This window comes from Thermothelomyces heterothallicus, assembly GCF_042370625.1.
Source record: "Thermothelomyces heterothallicus CBS 202.75 unplaced genomic scaffold P884_scaffold_28, whole genome shotgun sequence".
Taxonomy (NCBI): domain Eukaryota; kingdom Fungi; phylum Ascomycota; class Sordariomycetes; order Sordariales; family Chaetomiaceae; genus Thermothelomyces; species Thermothelomyces heterothallicus.
In genome coordinates this window covers 25,302-39,368 of record NW_027192589.1, presented here as the reverse complement: position 1 = coordinate 39,368, position 14,067 = coordinate 25,302, and the positions used below count along the sequence as shown (strand labels likewise).

General features: G+C 56.5%; 5 protein-coding genes across 5 annotated transcripts; 3 read left to right on the top strand and 2 right to left on the bottom strand.

The window, feature by feature from the left end:
- Window positions 1-401: 401 nt before the first annotated feature.
- Window positions 402-2,062, bottom strand: P884DRAFT_230506 (galactose-binding domain-like protein). The gene is made up of 2 exons (XM_069439792.1): window positions 1,623-2,062; window positions 402-1,533 (listed from the first exon to the last, which is right to left on the bottom strand). Exons 1-2 carry the CDS (start codon window positions 1,711-1,713, stop codon window positions 560-562), a joined length of 1,065 nt encoding a protein of 354 aa, XP_069294430.1. The 5' UTR covers window positions 1,714-2,062; the 3' UTR covers window positions 402-559.
- Window positions 2,063-2,295: 233 nt separating this feature from the next.
- Window positions 2,296-4,006, top strand: P884DRAFT_230503 (eukaryotic cytochrome b561-domain-containing protein). Its single transcript, XM_069439791.1, has 3 exons — window positions 2,296-2,785; window positions 2,848-3,056; window positions 3,184-4,006. The coding sequence occupies exons 1-3, from the start codon at window positions 2,653-2,655 to the stop codon at window positions 3,613-3,615; spliced, it is 774 nt and encodes a 257-aa protein (XP_069294429.1). The 5' UTR covers window positions 2,296-2,652; the 3' UTR covers window positions 3,616-4,006.
- A 551-nt stretch (window positions 4,007-4,557) lies between these two features.
- On the bottom strand, window positions 4,558-5,994 carry P884DRAFT_71408 (chitin synthase III catalytic subunit). Its single transcript, XM_069446040.1, has 6 exons — window positions 5,790-5,994; window positions 5,694-5,729; window positions 5,514-5,610; window positions 5,375-5,462; window positions 5,229-5,322; window positions 4,558-5,171 (listed from the first exon to the last, which is right to left on the bottom strand). Exons 1-6 carry the CDS (start codon window positions 5,817-5,819, stop codon window positions 4,626-4,628), a joined length of 891 nt encoding a protein of 296 aa, XP_069294428.1. The 5' UTR covers window positions 5,820-5,994; the 3' UTR covers window positions 4,558-4,625.
- Window positions 5,995-8,322: 2,328 nt separating this feature from the next.
- Window positions 8,323-11,596, top strand: P884DRAFT_287376 (uncharacterized protein; the record flags this gene model as incomplete). Its single annotated transcript, XM_069443875.1, has 6 exons — window positions 8,323-8,414; window positions 8,720-9,247; window positions 9,301-9,378; window positions 9,450-9,932; window positions 10,024-10,736; window positions 10,795-11,596. The coding sequence occupies 6 exons, from the start codon at window positions 8,323-8,325 to the stop codon at window positions 11,193-11,195; spliced, it is 2,295 nt and encodes a 764-aa protein (XP_069294427.1). The 3' UTR covers window positions 11,196-11,596.
- Window positions 11,597-11,871: 275 nt separating this feature from the next.
- Window positions 11,872-12,524, top strand: P884DRAFT_209189 (uncharacterized protein; the record flags this gene model as incomplete). Its single annotated transcript, XM_069438922.1, has 2 exons — window positions 11,872-12,227; window positions 12,434-12,524. 2 exons carry the CDS (start codon window positions 11,872-11,874, stop codon window positions 12,522-12,524), a joined length of 447 nt encoding a protein of 148 aa, XP_069294426.1.
- Between the last annotated feature and the right edge of the window lie 1,543 nt (window positions 12,525-14,067).

The following is a 14,067-nucleotide window of genomic DNA, read 5'->3' as shown; positions in this document are numbered from 1 at the left end:
GCAAAAGAGAAGAGTACCTTGGAAGCATTTATTCCGTAGTTATTGAAGTTCGCTTCAGTAACTAAGTCTCTGAGATGTGTATATATACACATTGAAGAGCGAAGGAAAGAGCTTCGCTTCGATATACTGGCCTAATCCTCCAATATTCATCTCACCGGCCATTGCATGCCACACTCTTATCTTCCGCAATTGAGAAAGCATTTGCCACAAAGGTGTGGCTAGGGCTGCGAGTCTGTTGGTATTTCGGAAATACCCCGATAGGGTCAAGTCTACAGCCTATGAAGCGACGCTTCATGCCTACTGGGGGCCTCGACGAGAGCTGCGCGAAGCGTACATCCACCACAGTCAGGGTATTTTACGTTCCGAGGAGTATGAATTGGGCCCAGGCGAGAATCGAGAATCGTGAGCAGAATGCAAAATGCCGGATCAATACGAAGTACGAAGTACTGATTATGACAACACTTCCTTTTTTTTTCCTGATCCGCTCATATTCCGGCAGTCGTGGAGCCCCTGATCCCCGGGTAGGTTAGGCTCGTTTTCGGAGCCCTTTTGCCCTTTCTTACACAGCGCGCTTCCCAAAGACGCGCAGCCTCTTGACTCCGCCGTCGGGGATCATAATGAGCTTTGCGTGAGTAAAGGGCCTATCCTTGACCAAGCTCTCGGCAGGGTGCTCGGCGTCCGGACCGCACTTGATGGGCTCGGCCATGTTCACCCAGCCTTCGGCATCCGCGGGCGGCTCCGAGTCGCCCTTCCACTCGATGGCCTCGAGCCTCACCTGCTGCGGGTAGTTGCCGCGGAAGTGGGCCGTGTCGACGAGGAAGCTCTGAATGTAGCCGGGCGCCCCCAGCCGGATGATGGCCCAGTCAGAGTGGCCCTTGGTCCGGGACCGCGCTGTCTCCCACCCGTCCCCCATGTCTTTGCCGCGGCCGGGCAGGATCAGGTTGGCGGCGGTGCCGAAGTGCTGATCGTTGCACGACACGGCCACGCCGCCGTTCTGGGCAGCGGCAAGGTCGAAGATGGCCTCCTTGTCCTCCGGGAAGACGGGCACGGCGTGTCCAAACAGGCGGAAGCGCGCGATGCCGCCGTCGGGGTACATGTTGAGGCGGACGTGCGTGTACTGCTTCTTGGTGGGGTTGTCGAGCTTCCAGCCGAACCTCTGGCTCGGCCCGCACTCCTGGATCCCGAGGATGGTCTCCCAGCCGCCCCGGGTGCCCTTCCAGGAGAGGACCTCGTCGTCGTTCTGGCTGAAGCAGCCCTCCACCGAGATGGCGGGCGCGTGGTTGCCCGAGAAGAAGGCCGTGTCCACCTCGACGCCCTCGACCGTGCCGGAGGCCACGCCGAGGCGAATCACAACCCAGTCGAACGGCTCCGGGTTGTGCCTCCTCGTCTCCCAACCGTCATACCACGCGCCCGTGTGGACATACTTGCCCGCTTGCCGGATGGGGGCGGCCGGGTTGATCAAGTTAGCCGCCTCGGCGAACCATTCGTCCGAGAAGCCCAATACCTTCCCGCCGAGACTCTGGGAGACGAGATCTGTATTAAAGCATGAAAGTCAGACTAGCAGGGAGAATGGAAGCGAGGCTGGCCTTGTTTGTGAAGTCAGCGAGCGAGAGTTCACGAACCGATGCAGCTGGAACGGAAGGTGTTGTCAATCTCATCGGCCGGGACCCGGGTGGCCGGCACGGCTTCTAGCTGGTATTCAATGTCCTCCATGACGTCGGCGGCGCGGCAAGTAAATTGGTGAATTGCTTAAAATAAGATGGCTCTTTGCGCAGGCTCCGTGTGACAACCCTCCTTACGACAACGAAGCGATATCGGCTTTACTGTGGTAAGGTGGTCAAAATATATCAAGAGGGGTTGGGTTATTAGTGAGATTTCCTTATCGCGAGCCCTGTAGGTACCTTATAGTTATATGTACTGTACGGATTACAGTACGCTAACTGAATCCTGAATTGGGTTATTACTGTGGCATTCCCAACGGGCACAGAGGTGTGGACTTCGGCCGGCTCCGTTCGCCTTCGTTGTTTGGAGAGATGCGGAGGCAAGTCGAGCGGGTCCATGTTGACCAGACAGCACCCATTCACACGTTGTTGCTGACCAGGTACGTATTATAGTTTTCCACTTCGCCCCTCCCTTGGCCGATTGCTCGGATGCCCGTTGAAGCGGGGCAGCCCATGGGTCTCGGCACGGCGAGACACGGAACGCCAAGCCGGGGGGTTGCTTAGAATCGCGCGAAATCCATTGGTCGGAGCTCTGCCTGCCGTCATCCCAGGTCATAGCTGCACCATCAACACCACACCCAACAGCAGAGAACAGTTATTTGGCGAGAATAGATATTTAGCGTCACGAAAAAAAAGTTGTTCTGTCTCCTACCTCCACTGCACCAAGCGGGAATTATATATACTTTTGATCTGTTTTCTCTTCTCAATCTGTACGCCGGCTTCTTTTTCGGTTGACACAGGCAGCCCGGAGCTCACCTCCAGGGGGGGACTGCTTCAAATAGCTGCAACTTCCCCGCAGCTTGCGCCATCGTTTTCAGTGGTCTCCTGTACGATCTTTTTACACTCAGCTTCTCCCGAGCTTTCAACGACCGCCACCTCTTTCGACTACCGGGGACCTGCATCAGATCCGAACGTCCGATAGCGCATCAAGATGGCCTCTGCAGAGTCTACTTCGCCAACCCACGGCGACGCTCCTGCACCGACCGAAAGCGAACCTCTGCTCGGCAGGCCAGGCGACGCAATCCAGAGACCCGACGCCCCGATGATTTACAACCTCTTCCTCGGTAAGCTGCGACTTGCAATACTGTCCATGTCGCCGTTCGAAAGAGCTCATCGTTTCTGCTAGGCACGGGCAAGCTGGCCCAGGCTGGTGCACTGCTCCTCCTCGCCATCATCTGGGCCTCCGTCTTCACCAACCCGACCCTCCCGCTCGTGTCTCCCCACCCTCTTCTACAATCCTTGGGCGTCTACACCGTGATTCAGGCAATTCTGATTCTTCAGCCGACCAACACTCCACATACCAAGCTCCTGGGCCAGCGCGCCCATTTCCGAATGGTAAGTCCTCCTGAGCATCCCCTCGCAAGGCGTAAGACCTCGCGCGATCTGCTGCATCATCATGTTCACCAATTCGCTGACACGTAACCCTCCCCCCCCTCCCCCCCCCCCAAACACCGTCCAACAGCACATCCTCTCCCTGTCCCTCTTCGTCGCGGGGACGACCATCATCGAGATCAACAAGGCCACCAACCACCTCGCCCACTTCCACTCGCCCCACGCCTACCTGGGCGTCATCACCCTCGCCCTGCTCCTCCTCCAGTACCTCTTCGGCCTCACCATCTGGGCCGTGCCCGCCCTCTACGGCGGCGAGGACCCCGCCAAGCGGCTGTGGAAGTACCACCGCTGGGCCGGCTACGCGGCCCTGCTCCTGCTCCTGGCCACCGTCGCGGCCGCCGTCGAGACCGACTACACCGAGAGCGTGCTGCGCATCCGCCTCTGGGCCGTGCTCGTGGCCGAGGCCCTCATCGTCGCCGGCGTCTTCCCGAGGGTGCACCTGAGAAAGTTGGGCTTGCGGGCCCCACGCGCCTCCTCCTCCTCCTCCTCCTCCTCCTCCTGAAGGCTTGCTCTAACGGGGCTGGGCGGCGCGCCTTGAGGGAAGATACGGACGGATGAGGTGGTTAACGGGAAGTGGATTGAGAGCAAGAGAATCATGCTAATGATTTTTTTTTCCCTTTTGGCCTACTTTCCCTCCTTTCTTAAATTGGCGTCCAGATTTATTCTAGAGTCGATCTAAGGGAGGGGGCCCTACGTTTCAGGGAGTCAGCTATATTGGTGCTGGATGCTGGAGGAATAAGCTAGGAAGCCTATCTCACGGGATGACCTTCTTGTCGGGGTTAGATTGGATGCATGCTACTTCGTACTTCTTGGATCACGGCTTGAGCTGTTGGGATTGAACAAGTTGGACTGCTCTGCTGGGCTGCTAAACTTAACATGTATGATAATCGCGGCATAGCCAACACGCGCCGACCTTTTAAAATACAGTATTCGTCATTAAATTGAGGCATCGTCTCTCGGGTATACAAGAACGCCAAGCATATTCTAACCCTCCCGTGATACATGCTGTTACAGACAGCAGGCAATCTCTCGGGTACCTAGTCCCAACTCCGGCAGTCGTTCCCTCCCCCTCCCACCATTACTTCATCCTCTCCTTTTTCACAGCTTCCCACGCTGAAAGCGCGACCCGGCATTGTTTCTGTTCTCGCCTTTGCTTTCAGCGACCATCAGGCCAACCTCCTGTCGAGACCGCCGCGTATTTCCGCCGGTCACCATATGTCAATGTGCCTGCTCGCACCGTGTATTAGCCACATACCGCCCTTCACCGTATCCTGTTTGTTGAGTAGGTTGTTTTTTCCCCCTCCTTGTTCTCTTGCATTCGATTCGCAATGGACGCCGAGAATCCGCCAAGCAAAGCAACCGCCGCCAAAAATTTAAATAGATAAAAAAAAAAGAAAAAAATCAAGGTATCACAAAAAAGAGTGTCGTGAAACATCCAACCGCTAAACTCCGATGCTCCTTGCCGCCTGCCGCGTGGTACGCCGAAAGACGCGGGTATCTCGATAACAGCGTTCATGGGTACGGATGGACCGGATCCATTGGCCAATCGTCCTCGGTGATGCTGGACCAGAAGAACCACACCAGAACCACCGATACTAGAGTGAACAGGGTTTGGAAGAGCGCCCCGTCGATCGCGCCAGAGGTGCCATCGCAGATGTATGGGCTGACGACGAAATTAAAGACCTGACCGGCAGCAAAAGCAACTGCCGCCGAAACGAGGAACATCATCGGCCTGATCTCGCCGAGCACCTTGAGCACAAGAATGCTCTCCAGCACGAAGAAGAGGACAATCCACAGGAGGGGAATGAGCAGGTACAGCACGTAGAGCGCAATGTTCCTGTTCGGAAGGGAGTAGCTCGAGTCCCAGTACCCGGTAAAGGAGAATCCGGTGTCGAGGGCAATATAACCGACGCCGATAAGGAAGACGAGAGACGAGACGAAGAACAGCCCGATGGAGAGCGGTGTCCCGTCATCCATCAGCTGGTAGCCGACAATGCCGTTGAGAAAGAGGATCCATGTGGTTGCGGCAATGGCTCCAATGTGAATGGCGCTGAAGGCCTGTGATTCGAATCAATCAGTACAGAACTTTCCTGGTCCATCGACATCCTTACATACCATTCGCACGTCAGAATTGAGGGGGAAATCTCCCACCGAGAAGATCTCACATATTGAAATCAGTATGTAGCCCAGGAGGAACGCTTGCATTTCCCTACCACGGCGGTTAGATCAGGGCAGCGCGATACATATTCAGAGTCACCAACCTCCTTCCGACAGCTGCCCGTTTCCTTTCTGAGCGATACAGCAGCCAGACGCTGACAACAATCGCAACGCCGGCCAGTAGTATCGAGCCTGGGATTGTCAGTCTTCAGAGATCGAACAGTATTGTGGCGGGTCACAAACCGAGATTGCCCAGGTGCCGGTCATTGGACAATGAAATGCCCTTCAGCTGGCAGCCCCCCCATGGTCCCGACTGATCATGCTTATCGCGTGATAGAAGCTGCAGAGAGATGGGTGAGCAAACGTGCCCCGAGCAAACATGCTTTGAGCAGGGATGGGTCCTCTCTTCGGGGGGGCACTCACATTGCAGACGGGGAGCGTCGTGTCTCGACAGAACTCCTATTCCCACGGCGTGGTCAGCCTCATGCAATCCTCTCCGATGCAGCTGGTGTTGCCCACATCAAAGTTGCCAAACTTTGTTGAACCCATTGTGCAGGGTGACGCCGCGGCCGTTTGGTGCTATGCGTTCCGTTCGAGTGATGCGGCCGAGTTACCAACGACAATATGTGCGTTCAGGAGGAAGAGAAAAAAAAAATCGAATGCAACGTTGTTGTATCTCAAAAGAGTGTTCGTTTTCTTGTTTCTTTTTTTCTTCTTCTCTCGTCTCCCGTTGAATCTCGCCCTTCGCGGCCTTCACCGACCATTCGACACGCGCAGCGCTGGCCAGGATATGCGGTGGTTGGCGGGTGGGGATTCGAGCTTGGCTCTGATGCAGCCGACACACAGCGTTGCCCAGTGACGCTCGCCCTGCTTGCGCGCAAAAGCTGATTCCACCTCCTTTAGACGGCTCTGTACCCTGCGCAACACTCCTTGTCGACCGTCTGACGATTCCCGCGCATGCGACACGGTTCTCGACGACAATTGAGTGCGATCGGCTCGTTTCTCGAAGCGGGCGGTGGCGTTGTGCTTGCTGTGGTGATGAAGAATGAGCGCGGGCTGGGGGTTTTGGTCGGCTCGGCAATATAAACCCAATGCCTGGTCCAAGGCCGGGAGCTGCCTCCTCGAGTTTACTTGCGGCAGGAACCAAGACGGCGCCCCGTTTTGGCGTGGCACGGAAAAAATCGATCCACAAAATCTTCAATCTGAGAAGGTGATTGGCTCAAGGCGGAGGCACCTTTCCCATTCTGTATCCAGCCCAAGTCTCTTACGAGAGGACAGTGTGACGGCGAAACTCGAGCCAACCAAGTTTCGCTTTACTTAGCTGGAACGGTAGCATTTTCCATGCAACGGTTTCTTCCCTATTAGCGTGAGATCTCCGAAGACCGATCTGGGCAATACTATACGCAGTACACTAGTACTCAAGCCGTTGCGGAGTGGTGCTGACGGTCCTCGACAGGAGTCTACCAATTAAACTACGGAGTACGGATTACACAATCAGGTACGCGGCGCTTCCCATTGCTCGTTGGCTATGCTTTTTGATGGGGCGGTGCAGGCCGGCGGGGTGCCGTGACAAGGGATGCAATCGGTTTCAGCTGCGACACTCTGTCTTGGATGGGTTCCTAAGACGGTTATTGGTGGGTGAACAAGATTGCCGTGGAGATCTTGCAAAGAGTTTCCTGGTATTCGACCACACCCATCGCAGGGTTCGTCTATAACGGAGTGTAGAGAATGCAGATTTCTGGTTGTCGGCAAGCGCGTGCAGGTAGAATGCTGCGCAGCACCTGTTTCTCAAAAGGCGCCAAAGGTAGGAAGATCTGGTTGGCCTGTCGCGCCGGCCTTTCCCAATGTGGGTCGTTAGCGAGCTGGAGGTGCCAGTTGTCTCACTCACTCACTCACTCACACACACACACACACACAAACCTACCCTCCGCCATGCTTCAACTTCCCGCAGTACGAGTCCGCTGCGCGTAATCCGTTGAAGAAAGGGATATTTCCAGGCTCATTACATGGGCCATTTCGGGAGTATTCGGCGGACTTTCCATCTTGCGCCAACTTGTAACTTCACATGAGCTATTGCGACCCAGGCTCGCATTCGCCAGGTGGGACAAGACTCGTCACCATCCGGAACGAACCATATTACGCAAGACAGTTCCAATCGATTCCGTGACGGTCAGGTAACAAGCTCCGGTACTGCAAAATCAAATATTCCGAGGGGCGGAGGTGGGGAGCAAGAAGGCGGCAAGGCGCCCGCTGCGGGCCACCGTCGGCGGAGTCGGCCCCACGGTGCCCACCGACACCAAGCCGGCGGCGATTCATGCTCGAACGGTGCACCGGGATGGTGGAACCCATGGCCATCCGCGTGGCAAGACCTAAAACAAAGGAGGAACACTCCACAGTGTTCATTACGTACTGTGTCCGGTCGCAACCGGAGAGGACTAAATCGGTCGCTAGATCCGGCTGCGACAGCTTGGAAGCGGCACAGCTTGTTAGAGCGCAAGGCAAGGCATTGAAACGTTTTGCCTAGTGAGGTTAATAAGACTCAAGTTCCCTTCTCATCACTGTTCACCGTGGAAAGGCGGTGGTTGTTTGAATCTTTCACATGGCATGTTGTTGCTGCATTGCTTCTCTTGAATCGGTAATGAGATACACGCGGTCGACACATCTGCACTTTGTCAAAATGACGGGAGACGTGGCCAGGATCGCTAGGCCAATCTGTTGTTACACTAGGAGTTAGACTCACTGGTTACTTACCTATTCGTACTAGGAAACTATCACAGTGTCTATAAAGATGGAATGCCGGATAAAGGTATTTGTGTATGTAGTTACTGTGTGGCGGAGGTGCTTCCAAACCGTGAACCATGTTTGCTCGCGTGTCGGGCTCTCCCAGGCAGTTTCGGTTTTGCTCAGATGACCGGACTCCTCGTCGGGCGAATCCCACACGCAAACGCGCATGATGTTCAGTCCCGTGAGCCCCTGAAAAGGGGGAGTAAGAACCGCAGTTTATCCGTCATCAAATTGCCGCCTTGCCGAGTTTCCGTAGGGATTTGCAGTGATGTGCGCTGGCTTGCGGTCATACTCGGGTAGGCTGTGGAAGACAACAGGAGGAACAAAGTTGGATGTGGGTCCGGGGTCCTGGCGAGGTGGGTTAGCGGCTTGGCAGACAGGGGGGTTCCGCGTCGCTGGCGGGCTGCGAGGCGGCCGGGGGCGGTCCTCTGACGCCAAACTTCTCCCAAACTCCCAACCATTCTTCTGCACCGCCGCTCGAGGCCTGAGACCCGGAGGATACCCGACACTTTTGCACGGTAACCCTCGTGACAGCTGACCGGATGAGTCCCTCGCCAGCGAATCCCGTCGAGCTCGGAAAACGCCCCACGATTCCCCTCCCCACTCCCACGGCATCAACAATCGTGCATCTGCACTCCACGCGGACGCGGGCTGCTGCCAAACAGCCCCATAACCACCAAGATTCCCGTCCCCAATCCGGCCCGTCTTCCCTCCAACATTCCCCTCCGCACACTGCCCGGTCACAACCAACGACAACACCCGGGCCACGATCGAGAACAGACATCCAGGCTCCTCGGTTCATCCCACGGCTACGGCCACCCCGTCGACGAACCCGGCTACTCGGAGTCTGAGGAGGACGACAGTTCGTGGACAGATACGGGAGACATTGCCGAGCAGCTCGCCGACGACGATCCGCTTCGCCAGCGGGCAACACAGACACTCGGTGACGACGCGTTCGCCGGGTCCCTCAAGAAGAGGCATCACGGCCGCTCCTCCAAGCGGGTCCGGTACAGCGAGCCGTCGTCTCCAGGGAGCAGCCGGTCTGCATCACAGCACATTGACGCCATCAGCAAAGAGGCGATCCAAGTCCCGACCGTTGGCAACCGCAAGGCACCCAGGGCGGAGCGCCTACTAGCCGCAATCATGACGGGCGGCACGAGTTCCATCCACGGCCTGACGGGCAAGCCGTTACTGTTCGTTGCTTCGAGCGCGTCGAATTGCTCAGGGATGCTGATCTTTGCCACAGTTATTTCACTTCGATTTTTGTATCATTAGGAGTATTCCTTTTCGGATATGACCAGGGTGTTATGTCAGGTATCATCGTGTAAGCTCGATTCCTCTGAATCCCTCCCAGTCAGCACCCTAGAATGCTGGCTAACCAAGGCGTCTTCACAGCGGCGAGTATTTTCGCAAGTATTTTCATGACCCGACACCGGTGCAGATCGCGACCATGGTCGCGATCCTCGAGATCGGCGCTCTAATATCCTCCCTCATGGTTGGTCGGATTGGCGACATCATTGGACGTCGAAAGACCATCTTCTACGGGTCCTGCGTGTTCTTCGTCGGCGGTGCCCTACAGAGCTTCGCGGTGAACATGCCAATGATGTTGGCGGGAAGAGTCCTGGCCGGTCTGGGCGTCGGCATGCTGTCGACCATCGTACCCGTCTACCAGTCTGAGATCTCGCCTCCCCATAACCGTGGCCACCTCGCGTGCATCGAGTTCACGGGAAATATTACCGGATATGCCACCTCCGTTTGGGTCGACTACTTCTGCATGTTCATCAAGGGCCACTTGTCCTGGCGTCTGCCCTTGCTGATGCAGTGTATAATGGGCGGCCTGCTCGGTTTGGGAAGCTTGATCATCGTCGAGTCTCCTAGGTGTGTATCCGTACCACCACCCGGTCTCTCTCTCTCTCTCGCTCGCTCGCTCGCTCGCTCGCTCTCGCGCATGCTAACCAAACTTTGGCAGATGGCTTCTGGACAACGACCACGACGAGGAGGGCATCGTCGTTATCGCCAACCTCTATGGCGGCGGTGACATCCACAACCCCCGTGCTCGGGACGAGTTCCGCGACATCAAGATGAACGTTCTCCTGCAGCGACAGGAGGGCGAGCGCACCTACGGCGAGATGTTCAAGCGGTACAGCCGCCGCGTCTTCATTGCCATGTCGGCGCAGGCTCTGGCTCAGCTGAACGGCATCAATGTCATCTCGTACTACGCCCCTTACCTTTTTGAGCGGGCCGGCTGGATCGGCCAAGCCGCCGTGCTGATGGCCGGCATTAACGGCATCACCTATGTCCTGTCGACCATTCCGCCGTGGTACATTGTGGACCGCTGGGGTCGGCGGCCCATCCTGCTGTCCGGCGCTATTGCCATGTGCCTGTCTCTCTCGTTGATCGCGTACGTCCAGTACCTTGACATCTCCTTGACGCCCAAGCTGGTCGTCATTCTGGTCGTCATCTACAACGCAGCGTTTGGCTACTCGTGGGGCCCCGTTCCCTGGCTTTACCCGCCCGAGATTCTGCCTCTCAAGATCCGCTCCAAGGGTGCCAGCTTGTCGACAGCCACCAACTGGGCCTTCAACTGGCTGGTGGGAGAGATGACGCCCATCCTGCAGGAGTTGATTGCCTGGCGCTTGTATCTCGTGCATGCCTTTTTCTGCGCGCTTAGTTTCGTAGTTGGTATGTTTCCGCCCCTCCCGCCCGTTCAATCGTATGTAGTCCTAACAGCAGGCTCTAGTGTACTTCCTCTACCCCGAAACATGCGGCGTTCGCCTCGAGGACATGGACGCTCTCTTTGGCGACTCGACCCGCGCCCTCGGCACCCCTGTTTCGTCCTCCACCCCGGCCATGCGCGCCGAGTCGGACGCGCTGCTGCGTCCGGAGTCGCCCGTGCCCCCACTTGATGCCGTGGCTGGAGCGAGGAGCAGGCACGCTGCGAGCGCGGTTATTCCCGGGCTGAACATTGAGCCGCCTGTTGATGTCGAGGCTGATGGGAAATCCAGGACGGCCCCCACTAGGGCCTCTGCTGAAGGTAGGAACGGAGGCCTGGGCGGTTGGTTCTCTAGGATCATCGGACGGGGCGGCAACGGAGAGGGGAGTTCCGGCGGGTATGCGCCTGTGCAACAAAGGGAGGACTAGAGCGGTGTCGCTTTGGAAGGATATCTAGATGCGACTTTACCTGGAATCGTGTGTTGGGACTTCGTGATTTTGGGTTTGGGTAGCACGGGGTGCATATAGATGGCGCGGATGTATGTCGCTGGGCGGAATGTTATCGGGACCTACCTGTTCCTTTTCCTCTTTTTTCTTCTTCTTTTTGCTTCTTCCTTTTCTCTTCTTTTTTTCCCGTCTTCTGGGCTAGGGGATCTTAATTCGGTCACATAGAGATGATGCCTTGGCTGGGGCGTAGCAAGCATGTACCAGCAAGCGGCTTATTCGCGTCGGAACGGTCAAATAAACCCCTTTGAAATTGCGTTGGTTCTCTAACTTTGTACAGGCTTGCAAGCATAGAACATATAAGGTACGATTTGAATTCTGCGGGCTCATGACAAAAAGAAAAAAAATTCTCGATTCCGTTGTCATCTTCCCGTCGCAATCGTGTTGGTCAAACGGGCGTTCTCGTACTGATGTAAAGGAAGGGGCAGGGAGGGTGCGAGCAGGTGGTCATCGCGTGGTCCGTGCACCAAGCATCAAGCTCAAGAAGCGGCCTCGAATCTGGGGCAATATCTTGGAGATCTGATCTTGATGCCAGGAACCGCGAACAGCCAACATTTGCACAATTCCTTCCTCAACAACCCAACAAACCAGGACATGGACAATGGCGGCCGCCGCCGCTGCTGCCGCCCCCGCCACGACAGAGCTCCTGCACGCCTACCGGCGCCTCCTCCGGGCGGGCCTGAGGGCGGTGCAGTTCTCTCAGCCGTCGCGGTCGACGCTCACGGCGAAGCTGCGCGAGGGGTTCCGCGACCCGCGGGGCACGTTCGACGCCGAGCGGGTGCGGCGGACCGTCTGGTTCCTCAATGCCGCCGCCCAGCAGCGCGGGCTCGAGCACCGCATCCTCAAGAACCTGTGCCGCGTGCACTGGGAGCGGGCGCGCGAGGCGAGCAGGACGGCGTGGCGGATGCGGGTGCGGCATGACGAGGCGGAAAAGAACAGGAAAGAGGCCAAGAAGAAGTGAGTTTTTTTTTTTTTTTTTCTCGTTTCTGGGCTTTGTGGTTTTGTCTTTATATTCGGTTTCCTTTTTTTTTTTTCCGCTTTTATCGCGTCTCCTGCTGGTCTGTCCTATATCTTATTACCGATTTATTCTTTTTCTTTTTTAACAACTCGTTATATATATTTTTTTCTTGTATGTGTATGCTAACGTGAGCCGCCGGAAACAGGGATCCCGATGTCATCAAGGGGACAGAGTATGAGCATTTTGAGCGGACTATTGCTATGCTCAATGATACGATGGGGTTATGTTTGCGGTGAACTCCCCATACCTGGTGTGTGGGCATGCCTACCCAGAAAGAGGTCACCGGGGTTCCCGTCTGCCGGGCTACTTGCCGATTGTCGGCACGCCGACCTATTCAATGCCGTGCCCCGCCAGCCAACGGAAGCTTGCCCGGTCCCCTCGTAGGTGGCACAACCGAGTTTCATTCAGCACGACAGCCCCTTGCGCGGCGGCTGACGCCTGCGTGAGCCGAGCTCTTTTCGGCTGAGGGCACCGTTTCTCCCTTGTCGGCAGGCAAGACGCGCTCTGGGTTCCAGCAAACGCCGACAGCTAGCCAACCCGAGGAACTTGGATAACTTCGATTGAAAGTCGATTATGAAATCTATAAAGGAGTCTATAAAGGAGCTTCGGGCCACGAATCTGAGGGTCCTTGGTTCCGACCGCCCGCAGATCCATTGGTGTGCGGTTGGCCAGCCTGTCGGGTAACTACTGGAAGGCCGATGTTAAGGGGTTCGGACGGGCTGCAGCGGTGGGGCGTCATCGTAGTGCAGCTCTTGCGGTTGGACCGCGGATTAGTGCAAGGGATGGAAACTGGGGACTTGCGCTAATAGTGTATCTACGTACTGTACGGAGTTCAGAGTACGGATTACAGTAACTACACCTCACTCGCCTGCGCATTTTGGAGAATCATTTCCAGGCATTGCCTTTGAAGCTTGCCCCCCTCCCCCCGCCTGGTCATTGAATGAGTGTAGATCATCTGTATCATGGGATTCTTGATACGACGCGGTAGTCTCGTGAGTGTACGAAATCACAAGCCGGCTGTGGGTTGTTCTGGCCTCCACCCCACCGCAGGAAGCTCTCCTCAATCTGGCTAGTGATGCTGCAGCAATGACGTTACCGCGCCGGTTGACTTCTCACCGGATTGAAGCCGTCGTAGCCAGTCACGAAGCCAGCCAGCAAGTCCGCTTCACACCACTGCGGCACACAGTGCTAGATGTTCTCTTGTAGCTTCCATCGACAGAAAATACAGTGTCTTGCGTCCGGTGCATTGTTTTTGCTCCTTTAATTGATAGCGAGAGTCGGGGCACGAGAAATCAGGGACCTGCCGAGGTCGGCCCCGTGTTAAAAAAGGGCCCCGGGCATGGTGGAGCAGCTAGCAGCTTGTGCGCTGCCGAGCTTAGACCTGTGGCTTTTGACCGACACCAGCAACCCCCGGCGACGAAGACGAACATGAGAAGCTGCTTGGTGTCGTGACCCCGCAATCGAGCTACGCCGTCGCGCATCCTTCACAACACCGCTCGCAACCTCCTCCCTGCTGCAATTGTCCTTGCACAACAAACGGGCTCACCCTATCACCCCCCCTTCGCCCGTCGATCCAACCAATTGACGCCCGATCACTGCGGGCAAGGGCATGCATATCAACGCCTGCCCCTCTACTACAACTACATCCCATCTCTTCGAGCCCTTTGTTGCTTTCGGGCCCCCCAACTCCTATCCCCGTCGTTTGGACCTCATTGACGCCGCAACCGAGCTCCCACCGACCGAAGAGAGCGACAAGGGTACCATCTCCGACCAGACCGG

Coding starts and splice junctions, on each gene's coding strand:
- P884DRAFT_230506 (XM_069439792.1), bottom strand. CDS start 1,713: ATGGAGGACATTGAATACCAGCTAGAAGCCGTGCCGGCCACCCGGGTC. Junction 1,534..1,622: donor CTTCCGTTCCAGCTGCATCG/GTTCGTGAACTC, acceptor GCTTTAATACAG/ATCTCGTCTCCCAGAGTCTC.
- P884DRAFT_230503 (XM_069439791.1), top strand. CDS start 2,653: ATGGCCTCTGCAGAGTCTACTTCGCCAACCCACGGCGACGCTCCTGCA. Junction 2,786..2,847: donor GATTTACAACCTCTTCCTCG/GTAAGCTGCGAC, acceptor CGTTTCTGCTAG/GCACGGGCAAGCTGGCCCAG. Junction 3,057..3,183: donor AGCGCGCCCATTTCCGAATG/GTAAGTCCTCCT, acceptor ACCGTCCAACAG/CACATCCTCTCCCTGTCCCT.
- P884DRAFT_71408 (XM_069446040.1), bottom strand. CDS start 5,819: ATGGGTTCAACAAAGTTTGGCAACTTTGAT. Junction 5,730..5,789: donor CAAAGTTTGGCAACTTTGAT/GTGGGCAACACC, acceptor CCGTGGGAATAG/GAGTTCTGTCGAGACACGAC. Junction 5,463..5,513: donor CCGGCACCTGGGCAATCTCG/GTTTGTGACCCG, acceptor TGACAATCCCAG/GCTCGATACTACTGGCCGGC.